Consider the following 24,221-nt stretch of genomic DNA (forward strand, 5'->3'; position numbering starts at 1 on the left):
GTGGGTGAGATGCATTACAGACTTACAGGACTGTATGCAGCGGCGGAAGCGTGCAGCACTGCAGGTGGTGTCGGCACACGAATGGCGTGCGCCACCGGTCTTGGAACTTAGGCGATATCCGGTGGTCTGTGCCTCTCGGTCCAGATTTCTTTTCGAGATGAACACCCGTCCGTCTGATGGAATGACAACGACAACCTTGAAGTAATCGCCAACATCGCAACGCTCAGCAAAGTCGAAGTATAGATTATATCCGACAAGGCCAATCAATCCACATGCAACATGTCACGTTCAAATCATGTCGGCCACTTCTTCCAGACCACCGATTCTCTAGCCGCAACAGAACGCAAGACTGCAAAGGCTAAGAACAAGCATGGCAAACCGATCAAGCTCTCCTCCAAAGTCCTCGCCGTCATACCAGCATCAACTGCCTCCGTGCTGGTAGCAGAGGCAGCAGGAGACGTCAAGAAGGTGGCCTTGGATGTGTGTGAGTCGGTTCCAGATTGAGGATTGCATACATGCTGACAGCTGTACAGTCTGAGACGATAGAACGGCAATTCAACTCCGGCACAGCACCTCTCACCTGCCTAGCCACAGACCCAACAACCGACACAATATACGCCGGATCCTGGGACAAGACCATCTACGCCATCAACAAGCGCGACAACAGCACAAAGCAATTGACGAGCCATACCGACTTCGTCAAATGCCTAGCCATCGCCCATCTCGACAGCCAACCCATTCTGATATCCGGCAGCTCAGACGCCACCATCATCATCTGGGACATCTCTCCCTCCAACTTCGGCAAAGTCCTCCACAAACTCAAAGGTCACGCGAAGGCCCTGCAAGACTTTGCCATCGATCCGCATGAGGAGTCTCAATCATCACGCTCAATCACTCTCTTCAGCGCCAGCAGTGACCGGGAGATCAGACGTTGGCAGATCAGCCGCGCTTCCGCATACGAGCTGCCCGAATCACTCGAGAAGCCAATACTGGCCCAGGACACGAGCGTATATAAGCTACGCTTCGACTCGGATGGAGATCTGTGGACTGCTTCCGCCGACAAGACCGCCAAGCATCTCATCCGGAGTCGCAACTGGGAAGCAGACACTACTCTGGAGCACCCAGACTTCGTGCGTGATGTGCTACCATTTGAAGACCTCGGTCTTGTCGTGACAGCATGTCGAGACGAAGAAGTGCGGGTGTGGGACGTCTCGAGCGGCAAGCTGGTCTGCACATACACTGGCCACTTTGAGGAAGTGACAGGACTCGCGTCTTTGACGGACAGGAAAGTCGTGAGTGTCAGTATCGACGGCACCGTGCGGCAGTGGAGTCTGGAGAGGCCAGATATGGCGAAGTATCAAGAAGAGCTTGCCAAGGAGGCTGCCAATGGCGAGGCCGAAGACAAGCAAGATGAAAAGAAGGGAAGCATGTTGACTGCTGAAGAAGAGGCGGAGCTCGCAGAGCTGTTGTCTGACGATGACTGATGTACCCTAGTGTACACATTATCCACGGTGCAATCAGTTCGAAATACCGATACAGGTACACACTCCCATCGAAAAAAAAGCCGATACTTCAAATCCATGTGACACCACCTTCCCTGCTCGTGTTCACGAAGAACAGTCCATGCACAACCAAGCCATCGACCGCTTCTGCAGCTGCACACACGCCATATGAAAGTCGCGATAACACCTCGGGTTGCCACATCCAATGGTGTGCCTCTTACTGCTGACAAACTCGCCACAAACACAAGGCTTCCTCTTGCTCGTAGCAGCAGTAACAGCAATTGACGCCTTCTGCTTCGCCGTCTCCACCGGCGCCTCAGTCTTCCTTGTCCCCTTCTTCGGCGTCCTCGCTTGACTGTTCATGATGAAATCGAGAGGCCCAATCTGGAATTGAATTGGACCCGTACTCTCCGCCTGTACCATCCGCAGCGCCTCATGCCAATCATTCTCATCAACAATTGGTCTGACCGTAGCATTACTAATGCACACGATATTATCGACGTTCCTGATGTAGATCAGGTCGTTGTCCAAAACCCTCAAGAACTTCTTATAGTCGAGGTCTGCCGACCGGATCTCATCGATTGGCTTTTGCGAGTCGCCGTCTTTGGTGAAGTCGGTGATGGGCAGTTCGCCGGTTGATTTCTCGGCTTGTCGTTCTGTCTCTTGTCTGATGACGATCAAAGTGCGCTGGCCAAGTGGCTGAGGGTCGGGTGGTTCCGCCGAAGTCGATTTCATTCGGCCGCCTGCCCATCTCTTTCGATTCTTAGTCGAAGGAGTGTCGGTCGGCGGCTCTGGAACGACTCGGTTGGATGGAGACTCCATATGCACGTCCTTAGGGTCTGCTACGCTGCTTTCTAATGCTGCGCCACGGACGCGCCTCTTTGAAGGCGTCGCTGTCTGCGCACGCGCTTTTGGCAGTTGATCCTCAGTCTCGTCTGAATTAAGTGTCCGGCCGTCCAGATCATGCTCCCATTCCGAGAGCTCCTCGTGACAGTACTCTACGGTGGCAGCATCGACGATATTGACGCGCTGGAGGAGCTTCAACTTGCTGTCAAATTCTTCTCTCCACCCTGGCTGTGCGAGTTGTTTCGCGTGCTGGCGGACAAATCGGACTACTGCGTCGCGGACGAGTACATCAGACTGTGGTTGGCCTTCGACATCGAGGTGCTTATTAAACAGCTCGTTGAACTGCTGCGCGACTTTGCTTGCACCAAGCCTTGCGCGTTGCTTCTGCTGGTGCTGCAGCTGCCAGGTCTCGTCCACATCGTCTTCACTGTCACTAAGCTCGGTACCTGGCTTGACCGACTGCTTGGACTTGGTCCGATAGAACTTTACGCCTGGAACTCGCGGTACCACGTGCCTCTTCTTTATGCATGTCGGTATCTCTTCAACATCTTCAGGGGCGATGTCTCTCTTCTTGGGTCGCGCAAGAATCGTAGGTTGCACTTTGTGATGTTTCCCGGCTCCTTTGGAATTCGTCTTCTTGGTGTTGCGCACAGTCCACGAGTTGGTGCCTTCGAGGTGCGCGGAAATGTCAAAGGCGCGATGCGGAGCCTCCCATTCAAACTCTTTTTCGTTCGTGGTGGGTCTGTCATCCTCGTGACTGATGCGGATAGTTCTCAGATCATCGCCATTGTGGTCTACTTCAAGTCGTATCTCATACTGAAAGTGATCGTGCCGCGTGAGATAGTGTAGATGCAGCCTCTCGAACGTGGCGTGCTCGGGTTCTTGTGTGCAGAAGATACATCTGAGATGATTCACAGGCATACCCTTGGTCTCCAACCCTTGTCGATAAGCATACTTGACCAAAGTCTTCCCTCCTGCTCTTTCGAGATCTTCAGATGGAGTAGTCAACCGACGAGCTTCGTTGCGTGCTCTGCGAAGGACTTTGTTGTACGTTGTCAAGGGTGATTCTCGTTTGTTCCACGCCATGTCAATACGAGCAACGTATTTCAAGTTGATTTCGTGGTGGCCTTTTGCTCTGTGCAAAGGAAGTGCCTCTTCACTATCGGGCAGTCCTGGTAGTCCGGCCCAATTGCATTTAACAATGCCTTCATTTCCAGGAGCCGTGAGAAACTCAGTGATGGGTCGTCCTTCTAGCTGGCTCAAGAACTCGGCAGTATCGTCCGAGTCCTGGCAATGAATGCCGAACTCCATGCTATGATTTTTGTGGAGAGCTTTTGTCCAGTGGCCAGCCTCTGTGAACGAGGATGTATGGCTCTTCAGGTCGTCAGCCGAGATAACGAAACAATCTTTAAATGTAATGTCGAACGTGGACCGGCCGTGCTTTGTGATCGTCCCTTGCCTGGCAGCTGTCGAAATCGTCCTTTTCTGTGACCTTACATCGTTGACCGTGACCACAACTTGGCAGGGTACCCTAAGTTGATCTGGTTCTTGAAGCCACTCAGGTTGGTCCCTTGATTGTGACTTCTTGACCTGTCTGCCCGAACTTGCTGCAGCTCTCGCCGGGTCCTGTAAAGAGATCGACTTGATGCGAACCTTGGCCTTATTGGCCTGCATCAACTCATCCATAATTCTGTCGGAGGGAGGATCCCAAGCGTGGCTGCGCGTCCGCCTAGGCTCAAGCATTGCTGCAGGTGCATTCGAATTTGCAGTCGCTCTTTCACGTGCTAGCTCGCGCTCGTGCGAATCCAGTGCGTGCCGCAAGTTGCGTTCCAGGAAGCTGGGACTGTTTGCGTTGATGCTACGCGTAAGGTATACTTTGCTGACGAAACTTCTGAACTCGACATCGTTGGCCATGATTATGACGGCCAGCTCGACAATGTCGGCTCACAATAAGAAACTGAGTTGGTGTTGCTCATATTGTGCAGTCTTGGTGGGTGGAAACAAGGCAGTAGCGAGCGGGCCTGCGCGTTTGCTGGACCTGCAGATGGGCGCTTCCGTGAGATGCAAGTATCCGGCGGGAAAGTGATATACACCAGTGTCCCAGATCATGGAAGTGACGAATCCACTGTGTCGGGGCTGGAAGCACGTTAGATACCAGGGTGTAACCCAGGGTCGACTCCTGCTACTGAAATGTCTTTCAACACGGCTGGCGATGATCCACGCGCTTAGACGCAAGAGTCGAACAATGAGCGAGAGTTTGGTCTGACGCAAAGTACATCGGGTGTATTGAAGTCAAGGTTGTTGTCCTTGCACGTGGAAGTGGACGTCTTGGGCGCGGGGATTGCACGGCTCGCAGAGCGGCCATGATGACAACGACGAAACTTTGCGAACGGCAAGACTATGTATATCACATGCAAGCAGGCTGGCAATGTGGGCAAGAAAAAGGAGAGGCAATGCACAGTGTTCAACGCTTACTCTCATTTCTGGCAACGCCTCAACGCCGCTTGCTGGCTGCGAGGGATGCTGATGATTCGCTTCGTCCCTGGTATGCTGCCGGCCGCCAAAAAGCAGCAGCAGCCTCATTATTCTGTTGAGCTAATCATCCACGCGTATGCCTTGCGCCGAATTATCTACCCAGGAAGGCAAGCAGTCTAGCATGCATAAACGCCGTAAGCAGCAGACAACGCTTCATCCAACGCATTCCATTCCGTAAGCCCATGTGGATGAAACATGTCCCATAAAGTCCAACTCGTCTAGCAGCAGCCTCCTGCGCTGCCCGATTGCACGTTCGAGCCCTGTCCGACCTGCACGGTTGGCTTGTTGTTGACAGTGGTGTTGCCCATGCGCTCCTTGATCTGGCGTGCCATGGTCAAGAAAGCCTGCTCGACGTTGCTGGCGTTCTTGGCCGAGGTTTCGAGGAATGGGATGCCCAAGCTGTCGGCGAACTCCTACCTCATTGTCAGTATACCTTCAGATCGAGCTCTTCTCATGAATGACGCACCTTTGCCACTGCGTACTCGACGACCTTCTTGTCTGACATATCGCTCTTGTTGCCCACCAGCAGCTTGTTCACGCCCTCGGTAGCGTAACGGTCAATCTCTTGCAGCCACTGCTTGACGTTGTTGAAGCTGTCCATGTCGGTGACATCGTAGACGACGCAGATGCCGTGTGCGCCGCGGTAGTAGGAAGAGGTGATCGTGCGGAAACGCTCTTGGCCGGCGGTGTCCCACTGCGCTATCATTAGCCGCTACTCTTATCCTTTCATGTGCTGTTGTAACCCACGATCTGAAGCTTGACGGTCTTGCCATCGAGCTCGATAGTACGGATCTTGAAGTCGACTCCGATGGTAGAGATGTAGGACTCGGTGTATGTGTCGTCGGCGAAACGAAGGAGGAGACAGGACTTTCCGACTCCGGAGTCTCCGATAAGCAACAGCTTGAAGAGGTAATCGTACCTGAGTTCACACGGTCAGTATTGCTGCCATACACAGTATGGCTTCAGGTTGCAGGCAAGGCAGCAGCTCCAGTAGGTGACATGGCAAGGCGCTTGGCAGTCCGCGGGCAGCAGCAGTGATGGTGACAATCCTGAAAACCAGAGATCCAAGACGGGCCAGTGTCCTTTCAGCGGTGTGGCCTTCCAGAGGTGTGGTAGCCGTCCGAGGGTCCAGATATGGGGTTGTGGTTGCTGGCCTCGGTTCGGGTCCACGTTTCGCGCGCTGAGGATTCCAAGTAGGCCTGTGTAGTTGGTGAATATCGGACAAGAAAGGTGGTGACTCTATGTGAAGCTCAGATCAGTATCGGCGACATGGCGCAGGTGAGGGTCACGAACCACTCTGGATTCATGGTTGCGGTCTGTTCGTGATAGCGGCGGTGATTACGGTGTGGGTTGCGCTCGCAGTCTTCAGGTCGTGGTTATTGCGTCTCAGTAGGTTCGCCGCGGAACGAGACAGAGGTGGTTGAGGCGGGTGAGGTTTGCTAAAGTGAAGTGTTGCGAGTGTGAGGCAACTAAAGAGTGCTGCGCTGCGATGCTTGTTGCTTGTCGCCAGCAACCAATCGGCCGCCATTTTGCCGATCGCGTTCACGTGCCGTCCGTTCCAGACAAAAGACACCCGAACATGACTATTGAACGTGACTTGCGGCTCTCCTACACAGCACATCACCGGCACACACAATGTTTCACAGCGAGAAACAATCGGTGAAGTGGACAAACGTGTGCATCAAACGATCGTTTCCATACTTGCTATCTACATTCCGAAGCAAGAGAAATTCAGCCTATGCAGCAGTCCATCTGCGCCAACTCGTTCGCCATGCCACGTGGCGTAAGGGGTCATGTGTAATTCCGCTATCTCAGTGCAAATCCACAGAATCAGCGAAACCAAGCGCACTTCATGAGACGCCACACGTCATTTCCATTGAGGATTCTGCGGCTGACCATATCCTCCTTGCTGCTGTTGGCCATAGCCGCCCTGTTGGGAGCCATATCCGCCTTGCTGTGGGTTGTAGCTCTGGTACTGACCAGTTGAATCTTGTGGCGGAAGTGGGAAGGACTGTCCTCCATAGCCTTGTTGGCCACCATAGCCTCCGGGAGCACCAAACGCGCCAGGCTGACCGTGCTGTGGGCCGCCCGGTGGTGGTGGAGGGTGTTGGCCATAGCCTCCTGGCTGCTGCTGGCCGTATTGGTTGTTTGGTGTTGAGGAGTGGCTGCCATAACCTGGCTGTCCTCCCGGTTGCGGTTGTCCATAGTGAGACTGTTGGCCGTATTGTGATTGATCGTGGCCTCCTCCATAACCTTGTTGTCCATGACCTTGTGGGTGATATGCGCCGCTTTGCGGACCATAGCCGCTACCTGGTGCTCCAGGTCCTTGCTGATGATGCTGAGATTGTTGTTGACCATGCGGTGCGCCATAGCCCACAGATGGCGCGTGGCTCTGTGAGTGAGAGCCTGGAGCTTGGTACGAAGCTGACGGCGCCTGACCTTGATAAGTCCCACCAGCGGATGCGTTCTGGGAGTACCCGTATGGGTTCTGTCCACCGCCATGTGGCTTGTTGTGTCCGCCCAAGAAGCTGCTTGCCATTGAACCTAGCTGACCAAGACCACCGCCGCTGCTCGAGTGCCCAGACTGGCCATGCTGCTGTTGTCCGCCGGATCCATGGGACGACGATCCGCCCAAGAATGACTGTACAATACCACCGTGTCCACCTGAGCTTCCGTGCTGCTGATTGGAGTTACCATGCGAAGAAGACCCGCCCAAGAACGACGATGCCAATCCTCCAAGGCCACCTTGATTCGAGGATTGCTTGGATCCGAGCACCGAGTTCAGGAGAGATCCCTGCAGCGGCATCATTAGCCACGACACATCATGCCCATTGATTGTCTATCGCTTACTCCCAAGCTTCTGTCACTCTCTTGTCCATCCACGCCCCGAGTGCCTTCTCCGGGAGCTGAGTATGGGTTCTGACCAGCGGGCGTGCCGCCTGGGGTGGGGACACCGTGTGCGCTCATTGTTGGAACGTCCCAAGTCGATTCGCCGGTGCTGATTTGGACGAAGTAGTACTTTCGTGATCTGTGAAGTCAGGCGATCAGCTAAGAATTCAATGTCGACAAGGTGCTAGAAAGAGGTCTCTGAGACACTCTGGGGCAGACACTCACTTCGCATCCCACTGCGCAATCCTTCAATCGACACCAGCTACGTCAGTGCCAAGCGCAAGTTGAGGAGAGAGGCGAATGGGAAATGGAGGAGGAGGAGAAGCATTGCTGGAGGAGCGTGTAGCAACGGAAAAGACTAACCATCCAGGCGGGAGTGTAGGCGGACTGCGGTCAGGCCCATCTGCGTCTGGAGTACTGGGCTCTGCCATCGCGCACGAACTGAGTTGCGAATCCGCTTCGAATCACTTTCTTCGAACAGTCGTGCTCCTGTGGGTGTAACTGTGTATAGTGTTGCGCCCAAAGTCGTGCTGGCGCGCGTTGTTGGTGAAAGTCGCTCGGAGAAGAAGAGACGACGTGAGTAGGGTTTCATGAAGCGCGCAGTCGGCGTCTCTATGTATCGATCACGACACTCCGCGACGTTTTATTTACGGCAGCCCGCAAGACGTACGCAACAAGAGGCGCTCGGGTCAAGCTCGCTCCAGTGCCCGATTGACGTGCCCATGCTTTATGCAGAGGCATCGTCTGACGGCATACAAAACCGCAGCGCACGCAGCACCACGACAGCTGACTTTGACTGGGAATCGCTTGCCGCGGCCAGTAGTCTTCGAAGGGTAGCGGAGCGCGGAAAGATGTCTTGTGGCTGTGTCGAGGAGCGAAACACCTCGAGCCGATGTGGAGAGCCTGACATCGCCACGTGAGCCGTGATGGGTAGCTAGTACTTCATGGAGCACAAACAGAGATACACAGGGTGTGAGCACTCGAACGCGCTTGGCTGTGACATTGTAGTAGTATTGGAAACGCTCGACTCGACAGAAGGAAAAACAACAATTCGCGCCAGCATTAGCTACTGCTAGCTCATGCTCTTGGGTATCCACCGTGCTCTACCAGCAGTCAAGATACAAGCCAGACATGCCCGCATCGCCAACATCGCCGGTGCCAATGGAGGTCTGCACACTTTCATAACACAATGAGTATCTAGTACTCGGCCTCAGCGCCCTCCTCACCCTCGGCAGAGTCTGCAGCAACCTCCTCGTAGTCGCGCTCGAGCGCAGCCAAGTCCTCACGAGCCTCGGAGAACTCACCCTCCTCCATACCCTCACCAACGTACCAGTGGACGAAGGCACGCTTGCTGTACATGAGGTCGAACTTGTGCGAGAGAGCGGACCACGCCTCCGCAATGGCGGTGGTGTTGGACAGCATGCAGACGGCGCGGTTGACCTTGGCGAGGTCGCCATTCGGCACCATCTGCGGTGGCTGGTAGCAGATACCAATCTTGAAGCCAGTTGGGCACCAGTCGACGAACTGGATGGTGCGCTTGGTCTTGAGGGTGGCAACTGCCTGGTGGACGTCCTTTGGAACGACGTCTCCGCGGTAGAGCAAGCAAGTGGCCATGTACTTGCCGTTGCGTGGGTCACACTTGACCATCTGGCTGTTGGGCTCGAAGCAGGACATGCTGATCTCCTGGACGCTGTTGGCCTCGTGCGCGGCCTTGGCTGCGGAGACAATTGGTGCATAGGCAACCAGTGGGAAGTGGATGCGTGGGTATGGCACCAAGTTGGTCTGGAACTCGTTGAGATCGACGTTCAGCGAGCCGTCGAAGCGGAGCGAGGCGGTGATGGAAGAGACGACCTGAGCAATCAGGCGGTTGAGGTTCTCGTAGTTTGGTCGCTCAATGCCGAGGTTGCGGCGGCAGATGTCGTAGATGGCCTCGTTGTCGACCATGAACGAGCAGTCGGAGTGCTCGAGGGTGGTGTGGGTAGTCAAGATCGAGTTGTATGGCTCGACGACAGAGGTGGCGACCTGTGGTGCTGGGTACACACAGAACTCGAGCTTGCACTTCTTGCCGTAGTCCACAGAGAGGCGCTCCATCAAAAGAGCACCGAAACCAGATCCGGTACCACCACCGAAGCTGTGGAAGACGAGGAAACCTTGCAGACCCGAGCAGTTGTCTGCGACATGTCGGACCTTGTCAAGGACCTGGTCAATGAGCTCTTTGCCGACGGTGTAGTGGCCACGGGCGTAGTTGTTCGAGGCATCCTCCTTGCCAGTAATCATCTGTTCTGGGTGGAAGAGGCTGCGGTAGGCACCGGTGCGGACCTCATCGACGACGTTGGGCTCGAGATCGCAGTAGATGGTGCGTGGCACGTACTTGCCGTTGCCTGCGAATTTGTCAGTGTCACGAATTTCACTCATACCGGAGTGATTGTGACTGCCATACCAGTTTCCGAGAAGAAGGTGGAGAAGCCATGGTCGTCGTCGGCGGCCTTGCGCTCCTCGGTGAGGTAGCCGTCAGGCTGGATGCCGTGCTCGAGGCAGTACAGCTATGTCCCGCACTTCGTCAGTACTTTGTCCTTAGGCACCCATGTTGTGTCCCTGCTCTTCAAATGTCGCGTATCTCGATGTCGTGAGGTATGTACTAACCTCCCAGCAGCTGTTGGCGATCTGGCAACCGGCCTGGCCGACTGTACGCGTGGAGTGTCAGCATTGAAGCACTTCTCAACGGTGTTGGCCAATCTGGCGGTCAGGGCGAGAAGCGTGGAAATAGGAGTAAACATACCGTTCAAGCTGATGACTTCACGCATGTTGTCGCGTCTGTGTACTTGTGGGTGGTGGAAGGGTGTCTCGTGACGGGTCGGGTGACTGCGAGGTTGGAGTAGAGGTGGTGGTGTCGAGCAGCAGGCGCGAGGTCTGTTGTTAGCGGAGTCGTTCGAGACGGCCCACGGGAGAGTTGTTTTGGCGGGCTCTTAGACCCTGTGTGCCGGTCGCGCTTTCTCCCACTAGCGGGCCAATCACAGCTCACCACTTGACCTTTACGTGAAAGCGCCAAATACAGCAGTGCACAGGAGGAAGTAACACGGGATATTGTGCACATACAAGGCCTACGCGAAGACCAACATGCAAAGTGAGACGCTGTTCAGTCGTTCACTTGACAATTTCTCGTTCCCAGCACGATGAGAATCCTGGCCCACGCGTCTTCACTGTTTGCCTTGGTGACTACAGCTCTTGCAAACACGGAGAAAACCATCTTCATAGCACCTTCCGCCATCACCCTACCTGAGTCTGGAGCGAGCCTGGACGCTCTTCAGCTTCAGATCATATCTCCATCCTACACTAAGCTCCGTACGGCACTGCCTGTCAAATTCCCGTCATCTGAATACCCACAAGCGCATGAGTCCTGGTATCTTCTGCAAGGCTTGAAAGCGGGACAACGCCACGAAGTCCGTGTATGCTGGGCTGCTATTGTACGTCCCTACCGTCATTCTGCTCCATCATCCACACTAGGTAGCCACAAGTGCTGTTCGACAACCTTGGCTAACGTGAACATTGACAGCAACCAACAGAGTTCTGGCTCGACGTGCACAACATCACACATGCGTTCGATGCTCCGCATCTCATCCAAAGCTTAGCGACCTTTGCTGAGCAACAACCGAGTCCATCGCAAGCAGCAGTCAAGCTGGACTCATCTGCTGGGACCTTTCTGCTGCTGCATGTGAGAGCGGCAGCCGACTACTTCACGACGAACAAGACCTTGATGCTGCATCCCGAGCCTGTCGACGTCGACATCATTCTCGACCCATTTCTGCTCAACGTATTCCCGGCGTCACTGGTACCAACCGCAGTCTACCTGCTCGCATTAGCCATCGGAAGTTGGTACTTATCCGGCTGGATCTGGACATTCCTGCAGCCTTACAGCGGGTCGAAAGGTCACCAAGACTGAGGCAGACATGGTAAGTCTATGAGCTCACGCTGAAAGTGCGGTCTGGGTGTTGAGCTTAACACTCAAACAGAGTAGTAGCTAACACGGTATAGGTGCACCCGTTTTATTCTCTACCAGTCGAACTAATGCTGAGTATAATCGACTGGCTTCCGCCAGAAGGCTTCATCAACTTCGTATTTGTAAGTGGCAATCTATGTACCCCACAAGATAACACGACTGTCGTTGAGACAATCGTGCCGTGATGGTTCCCATGCATGGCTTCTTCACACTTTGAAGTTCACAGCTGACTGTTTGTTTACCATAGGCCAACTACCCATTGCTGGTATTCTACGGTCAGGCACCCGGGCTCTCACAGCCACGAATTACGTACATCACAACACAGACGCAGCTGCCCGCTATGTTTCCTCTACTGCAGATGCCAGCGGAGATCAATCTGCAGATAATGTCGCATCTCAGTCCTTTCGATACCATGGTGTTTGTCTTGTCAAACTACCAAGTCTTAGCAAGGTATGTCATCATACGGTTCATAAAGCAGATGCAACTACGTTGCGCAGTAGACTCTGACGTCGAGTCGTGACAAAGAACCGATCGAGGATGTACTATTTCAACTGACATTCTGCTTGGACAGACAAGGCATCGCGCCGTCCTTGACGTCTGAGACCGTCTCGCAGCTGAGGAATGCACTCCGCTCACGACGAAATACACCACCTGACAGAGATGGCCGAGGTCATGCCCAAGAGTGGGCGCTCACAAGGCCTCATGCAGCCAACATGCCAATATCAAATGCGGGCTTAACGACGTAATTTGAGCCACTGAGGACAGCCAGTACCTTCTTCGGTCGTCTGCCTGTGATGCGGACCATCAATATCGCTGTAAGCCGGTGTGGTCGATGGGAAACAGAAGACCGCCAATAATCGAGCCTCGACACCTTCACGGACACTTACTCCTCGACAACTGACTTGTCACGCGACAGCTTCTGATCATCGACTGAACTGATCACAGTTACGGAGTAATTGGTGTTTGCGATTTAGATCTCATCGGCGACGGCAACGTTGGCTGCAGAGCCTTGTCGTCTACAGTGACTCGTCGGCCAGACAAGGACGGACAGTCACCTCGATGCAGACATTTCGCTGACTGCCCAGCGCCATAAGTCGCACTACTCATGTTGGAAAGGCATGAAGGAAAGACAAAGTCTATATGTAGGCACGATCCGCCGCTGCCGGCAATCTCCGGATGCCATGTCGAGACGAGGATCAGCCTGGAACGCTTGGGTAGTCTGACTTTTATTTGAACGTCTCCAACACACGTCTTCCTCTTCCTTACACCTCACATCATGACTTCGCAAGTACAATGTTTCTGCAGCATCGGACTTCTCTATGTCCGACGCGGTCGCGTCTTTCACCTCGGCGCCAATGCCGAGACGGCAAGCTAACGGATAATGGTTGGCTGCGACGACAAGAGATCGTGTCGTAATGCGCTAAAATGGTCAGTCCATGTTCCCTCGACCTCCGATGTTTGGCTGCAGCACCGAAAGACACGTCCTCTGAAGTGCCACGCGAACATCTCGCCTCTTGGTCATGCTCTCTTAGTCCCTCGTTTAAGTCTTCTCAGTATTGGCCCAATTTGTCGATGACGGCTTCCCGAAGACTCGGAGCAACAGCATCCGACTGAGCTTTGCCACGCTCGCCGTTGATGGCCAGCAGGATTGTTGTTTCTGCGAGCCCTTCTTCAACACGGTAGCCCGTTGCTGCCAACAAAGGCGTGCAACTTGACGCCTCTGCACGAATACTGGACACGATGGTGTTCGTCCGGCAAACATGGACTCTGTGCGCGAAGACGCTCAGGATCGTCTTCTTGAGACATTGGCTGGGTACCTTGACACGAGCATTCCTGGCACCCATCATCTTCAGCTTCATCATATCGTACTCGAAGAACTTCTTCGTGCCTCCTAGCGACTTCGGAATTGGCACAGCGAGGACTCTACGATCTCTGAGTGATGCCGTCGGAGCATCTGCTGGAGGTCGCAATACTGTCGTGTTTGTCGATAATGGATTCACTGGAGGCGACATTTCGAGAGTCATCGAGCAGATCTCGGCATCTATTACGGCGCAAGGAAAGACAATACAGAATTTGCAGAGCCGGAAAGACATGTTGACAACATGCCCAAGCACAATCCGTGGAGTCTCTCCCTGCTTTGCGGCTGTTGTCTTCGAATCATCGCCCACCGAAGGCCCAGACGGGATCTGGAACTACACAATCCAAGCTGATGGCTCGTTTGGTGAGAGGATATATGTGGACTCTGACAGCAACGATGCAGAGATCTATGCTCTTCCATTACAACACGCCATCGACAACGCCATCGCGTCTTTGAACGGCACGACGCTTCCTGACAATGTTCAGCAGTACCCGTTCACGTCTCAGAACTCGGCAGAGCGAGACCGAAGCATCAACCGCGCATATATGGGGGCTCTGATCGATATCCTTGGTGTTGCCTACTTCATCGGGATTGTGGGAATATGTTATCAGCTTACGGGGCAGATGGCGCAGGAGCGCGAGCTGGGCATGTCACAGCTCATCGAGGCCATGATGCCGAACAAACAACGTTGGCTGCCACAGGCGGCTCGGCTCCTCGCCATGCACGTATCTTTCGACATCCTTTACTTCCCAAGTTGGGTCATCATGGGCATTATCGTTGGAGTCTTGAACTATCCCAAGTCGAACCTGGGCATTCCGCTGGCATACTTCATCATATCTGGGCTCGCGCTATCTTCCTGGTCCATCGCCTTCGCGTCGCTTTTCAGAAAGTCTCAGCTCTCCGGCATTACTGTCACGATTGTTTCGATTGTCCTGGCAATCATCATTCAGGTGGTCGGGCCAGTGTCTACTGGTGCAGCAGCTATTCTCAGCCTGCTGTTTCCATCGATCAACTTCACGCTGTTTATAATCTACATGGCTCACTGGCAACAGCAGTCACTGCCTACCAATCTTGCAGAGGCTGCTCCAAACGCACCTTGGAGAATACCCGGCTATGTGTTTTTCGTCTTCTGCGCGATACAATTCTTGGTCTACCCGTTCATTGGCGCCATCATCGAGCGCACACTTTTCGGTACTGCTTCCAAGTCGCGACAGTTGCGCTATGCTACGGACGACACAGCGGAGACTGTCAAAGTCACATCACTTAGCAAGCACTACCCACCTGGTTGGTTCGCACGAAAGATTATGTCGCGGCTCACAAAGCACCCACAACAGACCGTTTTCGCTGTGAACAACGTCGACTTTTCAGTGCTTCGAGGACAGATCATGGTGCTCCTAGGTGCTAACGGTAGCGGCAAGAGTACGACTCTTGACACTCTAGCTGGGTTACAGAAGCCTACTAGCGGAACTATCGAGATGGACGCCACCGGTGGCGTTGGCTTGTGCCCACAGAAGAACGTGCTTTGGAATGAGCTCACAGTCTACGAGCACGTCAAGATATTCAACAGGCTTAAGGCAGACACGGTTGACAGCAAACTGCAGATGCAGGAGCTTGTTTCAGCTTGTGACCTCGATCTCAAGATCAACGCTCGTACAGAGACATTGTCTGGAGGCCAGAAGAGAAAATGTCAGCTTGCTATGATGTTGACAGGAGGATCTCGCATCTGCATGTTGGATGAAGTCAGCTCTGGACTAGACCCTCTGAGCCGACGAAAGATCTGGGATATCATCTTGGCTGAGCGTGGCAAGCGCTCTATGCTACTCACCACGCACTTCCTTGATGAGGCAGACCTGCTCTCTGACGATATCATGATCTTGTCCAAGGGCAATCTCGTAGCGCACGGGTCCGCTGTGGAATTGAAGCACCATCTAGGAGGTGGATATCGCGTCCGGATCTACAAAGAAGACGAGAAGGCTTTGCCCGAGAAGCTCGCAGCTACGCCCAACCAAGTGTACCACGATCAGACAGTCTACAACCTGACCGACTCTGCTGCTGTGGCGCACTTTATTGCTGAGCTGGAACGCAGCGGTGTTCGCGACTATCAAGTCAACGGCCCTACCATTGAGGACGTATTCCTTAAGCTGGCAGAGGAGGTCAAAGAGGAGCTCGAAAAGGACCGGGAACCTAGCCCTACGCCATCTACTGTCGATGCCGTGGACGCACCAGTCCATGAGAAGGGCCTGAAGCTGATCCCAGGAAAGAATCTATCTTTCCTTGGACAGACTTGGGTACTCTTCCGCAAGAGAGCTACGATATTGAGGAGGAACAAGTGGCCATATTTGGCCGCTTTGCTCATCCCTATTATTGCAGCTGGTCTCGTGACCCTTTTTGTACAAGACCTCCAGCCGCTGTCCTGCGACCCAAGCGCTCAAGTGTCAGAAGCTGACATTGCAAACCTTGCATCTGAGCTTGCAGATGCTGCCCTAATTCCAGCTGGTCCCAGTGGGCAAGTGCCGGCTGAGCTGCTGAATCAACCTTCCTTCCGACCCGTGGACTCGTTGACCGCATTCAACGACTTCGTGGTCGACAGATACCACAACGTCACCCCGGGAGGGTTCTTCATCGGTGACACGCCGACCTTCGCCTATAGAGGAAACTATGGGTTGAACTTCGCTGTTGTAACCCAGAATCTCCTGGACGTTAGCCTCAGCGGAGTGGATATCGCTACCTCCTACCGGGCGTTTGCTACGCCATTCGCCCCCGATGCCGGGCAGACGCTGCAGTTCATCCTCTACTTCGGTTTGGCAATGTGCGCCTTCCCTGGTTTCTTTGCTCTCTACACCAACATAGAGCGTCTTCGCAACGTGCGAGCTCTCCATTACAGCAACGGTGTCCGAGCCGGTCCACTGTGGATCGCATACACAGCCTTCGACTTCGTCATCGTACTACTGGTCAGTGCCATTTCGGTCATCATCTTTGTCGGCGCCTCAGATGTCTACTACGCTCCAGGATATCTCTTCGTGGTCTTTGCTCTCTACGGACTCTCCGCAACTCTGATGTCTTACGTGGTTTCTCTCTTCACCACAAGTCAGCTAGCAACCTTTGCCTTCGCGGCAGGCGGGCAATGCTGCTTCTTTCTGCTCTACTTTGTGGCCTACATGTGTATCATCACATATTCTCAAGCTGCCGACATCGATCACAATGTGACGATTATGCACTTCACACTGGCATTGATCTTCCCGTCCGGAAACCTACTGAGAGCGCTGCTCTTGACCTTCAACGAGTTCTCATTGCTTTGCAGAGGCAGACAAACTGCATCGTACCCAGGAGACATCACAGTCTATGGAGGAACTGTTCTATACCTGATCCTCCAGTCTGCGATACTGATTGGCGTCTTGGTCTGGTATGACAGTGGCTGGAGGCCAGGCTTCCTTGCGCGCTCAAGCTACCGGGCGCCAGACGCTGAAGAAATCGAGGACGTTGACCCTGAAGTTTACGGAGAAGCAGCGCGCATCGAGGATTCGCAAGACCAGTTGAAGGTTCAGCATGTCACCAAGGCCTTCGGAAGCAATGTAGCGGTCGACAACGTGAGCTTCGGCGTAACGCACGGCGAGACATTCGCGCTGCTTGGTCCGAACGGTGCAGGTAAAAGTACTACGATTGGTCTCATCAGAGGAGACACTCGTCCCAGCGGCAAAGCTGGCGACATCTTGATCGAGGAGACTTCAATCATTCGCCATCGGGCAGTAGCACGGGCAAACCTAGGTGTCTGCCCACAGTTCGACGCCATGGATCAGATGACTGCAATTGAGCATCTCAAGTTCTATGCCCGAGCTCGCGGTGTGCGCGATGTCGAGCACAACGTTGATCAGGTCGTCCATGCTGTCGGTCTTGCACCTTTCAAGAACAGGATGGCCGCCAAGCTGTCCGGTGGTAACAAGCGAAAATTGAGCTTGGGTATTGCACTCATGGGCAACCCATCAGTATTACTACTCGACGAGCCTAGCTCTGGACTGGACGCTGCAAGCAAGCGAGTTATGTGGCGGACTCTGAGAAGCGTGTCAGAAGGACGATCGCTTGTCTTGACGACCCATTCTATGGAAGAAGCAGATGCATTGGCCGACCGAGCCGGTATCATGGCAAAGCGTATGCTTGCCCTCGGTACCAGCGACGAACTCCGCAAGAAGCACGGAGACGCCCATCATGTGCACGTTGTCCACAAAGATGCTCCATACAGCACAGACGATGCCATGAACGGAATCAAGACCTTCATCCGCAACACCTTTCCAGGAGCCACAACAGAAGAGCGCGTCTTCCACGGCCAGCTTCGTTTCAGCGTTCCGAACGACCGCACAGCACATCAAAATGACGAGTATTCTCTCGACAGCATCGATTTACACGACAAGAAGGGAGCTCTCATGACCGTCTCCCCAGCAAGCGGTCTTTCTGCAAACAGTATCAGCGCACTCTTCCAGCAGCTTGAGCAGAATAAGGAAACGCTGGGCTTCGGCTACTATGGTGTCTCGCAAGCGACACTCGACCAGGTTTTCTTAAGCATTGTCAGCAAACATAATGTACAGGAAGAGAATTATCAGAAAACACACAAACAGCACCTTGATACGTGGGGAAAGGTGAAGAAAGGTGTAGCGACAGTATACCATAACGCTTGAGCGTTGTTGCATATGGATGATGATTGCATAACGAGGCTGTTGTTTTGATAGATGAGATACCCGTTGTATAGATGAACATAAATCTTGTTCTTGGCTGCTCAGCACGTACCCCTCGTGCAAGAATGTGAAGTGGTCGCGATACAAGTCGATAAGTGAATGCTCCCTTACTACGGGCGCTTAGTCTGCAAGCGACAGCGCTTTCTCTACAATACGAAAGCAGCAACAAGTGCAATCAGACCCAACAGCCAAGACCGTGCACTGGTCAATCCCACCACCGAACCGACGCCCTCGGCGGGTGCACCACTCTCACTTGAGCCATCGGAGTCAGTCTCACTGCCCGATTCCCCACCACCTGTCTGCGTAGCAGCAACAGTGAAATCGTCAACGGGTGTACCGTCGGTCTGATAGACAATATAGATCTCGCCAGATGCATCTGCAGCCATGAAGAGCTGATTGTTCTCAGCACTCCACTCCAGGCCCACAGGCCGGAAACATTCATCCGGGCACCTCGATTCATCTTCATTGGACATAATCTCTGTGTACGGTTCCATGCTGTCCGCCGGCTGTACAGGCATACCGGTGGCTTCGTCAAAAGCGATGGCAGCGAGTTTGTAGCCCGCTGGCGACTCACGATTCCAGCTTCCGCGGAAAGTGATGAAGAGCGTTGTGGCGGCGGAGTTGAATTCCATGTCCATGGGTGCCATGTGAGCAGTAAAGCTGAGGCGTGGGTCGACAGTGTTGTCACGACACCAGGCGTCATCGACGGTCTCGTTGGTGGTGGCAGCAAATTGCATGCCGGTCGTGAGACCTCCGTTGTCGGGGACGTCTTCGAGATCCCAGACCGAAAAACAATCTGGATAGCCGTAGTATGCTCCGAAATTGGGATGTTCAGTGCCATTCAGGTAGCCGTGAAAGTTCAACTCTTCGGCAGGATTGTCTTCGACGATGCTGACGTCGGACCGGTTGAGGTTATCAATACTGTTCTCATTGCTCCAGAGGCCACCATCTATTGGGTTTTGAGCAAGTCCGATGCTGTTACGCAGGCCCCTTTTGGAGTTGTCAGCGCATGCAATGTCATTTGCCGAAAGTGGTACTCACCATCCTACAATCGTGCCTTCGGAAGCGTAGTCCCACACTCTGGAGGTGTTGGTGATGTCGAAGGCCTTGACTGAACTGTACCCAGAGGTCGGTTCTCGTGCCTGTGGATCACGATTGCCGTCAGAGCCCCACGAAATCAACAGATAATCGGGATCGTTTGATGGCAGAAGAAGTGTTCGGGTTGAGTGGCTACCATCGCCGCCCAGGCTAACGACTCGTCTCGCTTCACCCGTCACATCACCAGTCTCCGGATCGTATGGCCAGGCGTAGACAGCTTCTTGACTGGAAGCATAGAGAATGCTGTTATCTGGGGAGAGCTCGATACCGTGATTTAGCTGAACGCGGTATTAGTGATATGCATCCCGAAGTCTGAAGGTGCACATACGGAGCCATTCGCAATGATTTGTTGTCTGTCCGATACCGTGAGGCACGGGCCTTCGCCTTCATGCGTCAGTCTGATAATGCCTCCGGCGTCATCGTCCTGGTCTACTACGAGAAGGTCTATTGAGAAGATTTTGGTCAGCCTGCCGCTCTAAACCCGTGGCGATCCTCGACTTACGACCATTGTTGTCCTGTCTCAAAGACCGAGGCTTAACGAAGTCATTAGCAATGATGTGTGCACCCCAACCGGGTGCCAAAGACGGCGCTGGATAGTCTGAAGCCGATATGGTCGACGTGCATTGCTGTGCTGACACGAGCCCGAGACTTATGCCGGCAGCCAAAGCTGTGGATTGTGTATTAGATCTCATCTCGCTTGAAGTAGGATTGTCAGCTGGGGGTACGAGTCCATCGCGGAAAGCAGATCTATAAGAGCAGGGATCTCATGTTTACTTTGTGGTTTGAATGCTTCCGCCGGGGGTTGTAAACCAAGAATCGCAAACGCGTGTGCGCTAACGCTTTGGACCAAACACTTCTGCATGCCAGGGATCTCAAGTCTGTCACATTGGCAAAAGCTGCAGCCAAGGCCGAATGACATACATGGTGTCCGAGGGAGGCGGGAAGTCATCGAGCAGGTGATGATATCTTGAACTCTGATGCTTCGGCTGTCACTGCCCGTTCTCGAGATGAGACATATCCATATGGTGCAAGCGGCCTATGCGTACCGGTACGTACAATGAGAGTCGGGTGTGAGCAGAAAGGGAAAGAACAACGAGGCCAAGAAACCTAGATGGCGATCAACGGCGGAACTTTGTTCCGGTCAGCCGAAAAGTGCTGCAACTTCAAGCAAGGACCGGTGACAAGGTACGTTGCTGCTGTATGTACATCTTGCACATTCCAGCGGAACATGACACATTAGCATTTGGACTATGTCGCGGATAGGTCTACCCTAATGTGTGATGCACTTACTCAAACCGATACTCTTAGTGTCATGGAAGCCACCAGAGTAGCAGTAACATGAGAGCGTAGCGTAGTTCAAGTTGAAGTTGCCCCCAGCATTACTGCCGCAGTTGGCATAGAACCCGCCGTTGTTGGGGTCGCTTTGGTATCTGCGCAGGGAGTATCATAGTTAGCAAATAGCTGGCAAGGATTGAGCTCCCAGGGACATACCGCCAAATAAGCTGACCATCGACTAAGGCAATTCCTCCATTCAGATCGATGCTTGCGCCGCCTGAGCGGCACTTGGAACTGATCGTGGAATAATACAGGGAGTTGGACGTGCAGTAGTCGAAGAAGGGGCCGACTTCTGCTAGAGCCTGGGGCAGGAGAGCTAGGGCCAGGGAGAGTAGTGCTTTGGAATGCATATCGACAGGAGAATGAGAGGGTAGTAAGCTGAAGGTCGTTGGTGTGGAGGTCGGGCGAGGTTTGGTGAGAGTAGTAGAGCTGATTCAAGACTCTTTATATGTGTCTCTTTCAATGAGAAATAGGAGCAGTGCCACTACCTCCCAAGTCAGGTGTTCGCTCCACCACGTGACCCCGGAACGAGCTTCTTGGCGGAGCGCCTAAGCTCGTTATATACACTTTGGTTATTATCAACACACTAATAGAATTGAATAGGCTTTACTATATAATAACTATACTCGTACGGTCCTATAAATTACCGTAGCCTCTAGGCGTAATATAAATCTAACTACGTACAAGAAAATCTCGTTAAAAACGTAACATAATAAGAGATAACGTAAAGCACTAGTGAGCTAGAAACACTACTAATGTCAGGGCGAGAGCCTAGCCTATAAGATATAAGGGTGAAAGCGAGAATATAGGTACGAAGTATAGATATAAAAGGGTATAGTATAATTGCTATACAAAACGAAAGACGAAGAAAGTAAGAGAGGCCTAGGGAAGGCTAGATATTTATACGCGACCCTCGCGAGTACGTGTCCCCGTATTAATAGGGCTAACCCGTACGAAATCGCGCTTAGTAGCTTTACTCAAAACCTTATTCTAACCTGCCCTACGTTCCGAGTCTTCTACGTACTTCTTCTAGGGTCTAGCGTAGTCGCGGGTGCTCGCGGGAGTGCCGTAAGTCATATAGTTACGAGCCAAAGTGAATCTATTAAGGTTTAGTAGAGGGGTGAATTTGGAGGGCTAGGTCCCGTAGTAAATATTACGGGGCATATAATTCTTAGCGCTTATACACTAAGCTAGACTGTTACTTCTTGACGACTTCTAAGCACTCTAAGGCTCTTCTGTCCCCACCTTCTATACACTCTATAGGGAGACTATAACAGTAGCCCCCCCGAATAAAGCTAAGTTCCTACGAAGCCGTAGTAGTTCTATATATCGAGGATATTCAGCTTTAGTACTAGGCCTAGGCCTAATATCATAGTCGATATACTATTAGTAAGCCCCGTTAAAGAGCTTAGATTCGAAGAGCCTGCCGATATTGACTTCTAGGCCGTCTATACGGGCGTAGTATTCTTCGATTACTTAACGATTAAAGATGATATGTTAGATAGGTTCCTATAAGGTATCCTACTTAGGGCAACCTTACTATTCGACTTTATACTTGATCGGCGGTAGTCCTTTAACGTCGTTAGGCTCTACGCGGATTCCCCGGATCTTACGGACGGCATAGTCGTTAGAAGGTAGGTTAATAGGCTCGTCGACTTCTACTTTATCGGGAGGACCTAGTATGTCTTAGTTTTAGTTCGGGAATAGGTCCTTAGCCGACGGCCGAAGGCGTACGGGATAGAAGACGTCGTAGATCTTTATATTCGTAGGAAGAGCTAGACGGTAGGCGTATAAACTAATACGCTCGGTAATCTCAAAAGGACCTAGGTTCTTCTACTTTAGCTTCTTAGAGGGGCGGTCCGTCTTAATGTTCTTAGAGTTAAGGTAGACTATATTGCCTACTTAGTAGTCGGGAGCTAGCTAGCGACGACGATTAGCTTGATCCTCGTAGATTACTTATATATATACTATCTCGTCGTGAACTTCTTTATAGATCTATAAGAGTATAGTAGCGAACTCGTCTACTGCTTACTCGTTTACGTCTTTAGTAGGCGGGAGAGGTTCTTCTAGTTCTATACCTATACGAGGGTAGTAACCTCTCGTAGTATAGAAGGGAGAGTAGCTAGTAGTCTCCGAGTCCTAGTTACGAGTAGCGAACTCTACCGTAGGGGTATACTAAGGCCAATCCTTCTAGTAGTAGTCGACGAAGTAACGAAGGACCTACTCGAGGATAGCGTTCGTAATTTCGGTCTAGCCGTCGGTCTGTAGCTAAAAACTAGTCGAGAGGTTATACTTGATACCTAGGATAGTATATAGACGCTTCTAGAAGTACGAGATAAACTAGGTGCCTCTGTTAGAGGTGATGCTATCCGGGAGGCCTTAAAAGCGCTAGACGAATTCGTAGAACAAGCGAGTAGTCTCCTTTACGGTCATACTCTAGTACGGGATTATATACCGGTCCTTAGAGTAACGGTCTACGATTACTAGAAGGGCCTTTGCTTTTACGCCGCTAAAGGTCTTACCGTAAGGAAGATCGGTAATAAAGTCTATAGTGATATACTTCTACGGACGATTAGGAGCCGGGAGAGGGTATAAGAGACCGTAGGGACGGTAGCGGTTAGCTTTAGCTCTTCGGTAAGTAGCGTAGTTTAGTACGTAGCGGCGGACGTCCTTCTAGGAATACGGCTACTAGTAATACCTAGCGAGGAGCTTATAGGTCTTAGCTACGCCTAGGTGACCCCTAGAGGCGGAGTCGTAGATAATTTAAAGAATCTTAGCTCGGATATTAGAGCCTTCGGGCTACGGTACGTAAAGCTTCTTACGGAAGTAGACGACACCTTCCTAGAGCTCGTACTCGGATAGCGAGAAGCCCGGGAATGTCCTCGCGCTAGATTTAAGGGCCTGAACTAACTCTTAGGCGTCTACATCGGTATCGTACGCTATTCGTACTCGTACTATAATGCCTTCGGGCTGCTCCTTATTATTAAACCCCTTAAAGTCTAATTCGGATAAGCCGTCGGTCGTTACTAAGCCCTCTTTATCGTCGTTCAAGTCCTTAGCGTCCGAGGCGTATTCTTTAGGCTCGGATTCATCGTCACTCTCGTTAAGGTAGGTAGGAGCGAGTACGAGAGTAGTAAAGGAAGCGGCGAGCGTAGGCTAGCCGTTCGATAGGTACTCTCGAAGCTCGGAAGAGAGGTTATACTCTTTAATAACTTGTTACTCTACGATTTGCCGGCCCCCTCTTCGATTAACTAGAGAGTCACTAGGGCGGCGGGTAAGGGCGTCGGCTATCGAGTTGGCCTTACCGGGCGTATATAAGATTATAAAGTTGAACCGGGAGAGGAACTCGCTCTAGCGGGCCTAGCGACGATTAAGTAGCTTACTCTTTATAAAGTAGACGAGGTTCTTATAGTCGGAGCTTACTTAGACGGGCA

The 24,221-nt window shown here is 52.6% G+C and overlaps 9 protein-coding genes across 9 annotated transcripts; 4 read left to right on the top strand and 5 right to left on the bottom strand.

Annotated features, from left to right (window-relative positions):
- Positions 1 to 279: 279 nt before the first annotated feature.
- Positions 280 to 1,484, top strand: CLAFUR5_03233 (uncharacterized protein; the record flags this gene model as incomplete). Its single annotated transcript, XM_047902381.1, has 2 exons — positions 280 to 480; positions 534 to 1,484. The coding sequence occupies 2 exons, from the start codon at positions 280 to 282 to the stop codon at positions 1,482 to 1,484; spliced, it is 1,152 nt and encodes a 383-aa protein (XP_047758618.1).
- Positions 1,485 to 1,607: 123 nt separating this feature from the next.
- On the bottom strand, positions 1,608 to 4,262 carry CLAFUR5_03234 (uncharacterized protein; the record flags this gene model as incomplete). Its single annotated transcript, XM_047902382.1, has 1 exon — positions 1,608 to 4,262. The coding sequence occupies one exon, from the start codon at positions 4,260 to 4,262 to the stop codon at positions 1,608 to 1,610; it is 2,655 nt and encodes an 884-aa protein (XP_047758612.1).
- Positions 4,263 to 5,101: 839 nt separating this feature from the next.
- On the bottom strand, positions 5,102 to 5,484 carry CLAFUR5_03235 (GTP-binding protein ypt1; the record flags this gene model as incomplete). The annotated part of the gene is made up of 2 exons (XM_047902383.1): positions 5,102 to 5,296; positions 5,350 to 5,484. 2 exons carry the CDS (start codon positions 5,482 to 5,484, stop codon positions 5,102 to 5,104), a joined length of 330 nt encoding a protein of 109 aa, XP_047758613.1.
- A 1,266-nt stretch (positions 5,485 to 6,750) lies between these two features.
- On the bottom strand, positions 6,751 to 8,203 carry CLAFUR5_03236 (uncharacterized protein; the record flags this gene model as incomplete). The annotated part of the gene is made up of 4 exons (XM_047902384.1): positions 6,751 to 7,677; positions 7,734 to 7,911; positions 7,998 to 8,018; positions 8,136 to 8,203. The coding sequence occupies 4 exons, from the start codon at positions 8,201 to 8,203 to the stop codon at positions 6,751 to 6,753; spliced, it is 1,194 nt and encodes a 397-aa protein (XP_047758614.1).
- A 766-nt stretch (positions 8,204 to 8,969) lies between these two features.
- CLAFUR5_03237 (Tubulin alpha chain) lies at positions 8,970 to 10,576 on the bottom strand (the record flags this gene model as incomplete). The annotated part of the gene is made up of 4 exons (XM_047902385.1): positions 8,970 to 10,153; positions 10,213 to 10,315; positions 10,416 to 10,456; positions 10,552 to 10,576. The coding sequence occupies 4 exons, from the start codon at positions 10,574 to 10,576 to the stop codon at positions 8,970 to 8,972; spliced, it is 1,353 nt and encodes a 450-aa protein (XP_047758615.1).
- Positions 10,577 to 10,945: 369 nt separating this feature from the next.
- On the top strand, positions 10,946 to 11,712 carry CLAFUR5_03238 (uncharacterized protein; the record flags this gene model as incomplete). The annotated part of the gene is made up of 2 exons (XM_047902386.1): positions 10,946 to 11,236; positions 11,326 to 11,712. 2 exons carry the CDS (start codon positions 10,946 to 10,948, stop codon positions 11,710 to 11,712), a joined length of 678 nt encoding a protein of 225 aa, XP_047758619.1.
- Positions 11,713 to 11,837: 125 nt separating this feature from the next.
- Positions 11,838 to 12,515, top strand: CLAFUR5_03239 (uncharacterized protein; the record flags this gene model as incomplete). The annotated part of the gene is made up of 3 exons (XM_047902387.1): positions 11,838 to 11,891; positions 12,017 to 12,219; positions 12,341 to 12,515. The coding sequence occupies 3 exons, from the start codon at positions 11,838 to 11,840 to the stop codon at positions 12,513 to 12,515; spliced, it is 432 nt and encodes a 143-aa protein (XP_047758620.1).
- A 994-nt stretch (positions 12,516 to 13,509) lies between these two features.
- Positions 13,510 to 18,297, top strand: CLAFUR5_03240 (ATP-binding cassette sub-family A member 17; the record flags this gene model as incomplete). Its single annotated transcript, XM_047902388.1, has 1 exon — positions 13,510 to 18,297. The coding sequence occupies one exon, from the start codon at positions 13,510 to 13,512 to the stop codon at positions 18,295 to 18,297; it is 4,788 nt and encodes a 1,595-aa protein (XP_047757827.1).
- A 203-nt stretch (positions 18,298 to 18,500) lies between these two features.
- CLAFUR5_03241 (uncharacterized protein) lies at positions 18,501 to 21,137 on the bottom strand (the record flags this gene model as incomplete). Its single annotated transcript, XM_047902389.1, has 7 exons — positions 18,501 to 19,344; positions 19,396 to 19,730; positions 19,781 to 19,896; positions 19,955 to 20,199; positions 20,499 to 20,559; positions 20,743 to 20,882; positions 20,944 to 21,137. 7 exons carry the CDS (start codon positions 21,135 to 21,137, stop codon positions 18,501 to 18,503), a joined length of 1,935 nt encoding a protein of 644 aa, XP_047757826.1.
- Positions 21,138 to 24,221: the final 3,084 nt, after the last annotated feature.

The sequence above is a fragment of the Fulvia fulva genome, chromosome 2 (genome assembly GCF_020509005.1).
Source record: "Fulvia fulva chromosome 2, complete sequence".
NCBI classification, from domain to species: Eukaryota; Fungi; Ascomycota; class Dothideomycetes; order Mycosphaerellales; family Mycosphaerellaceae; genus Fulvia; species Fulvia fulva.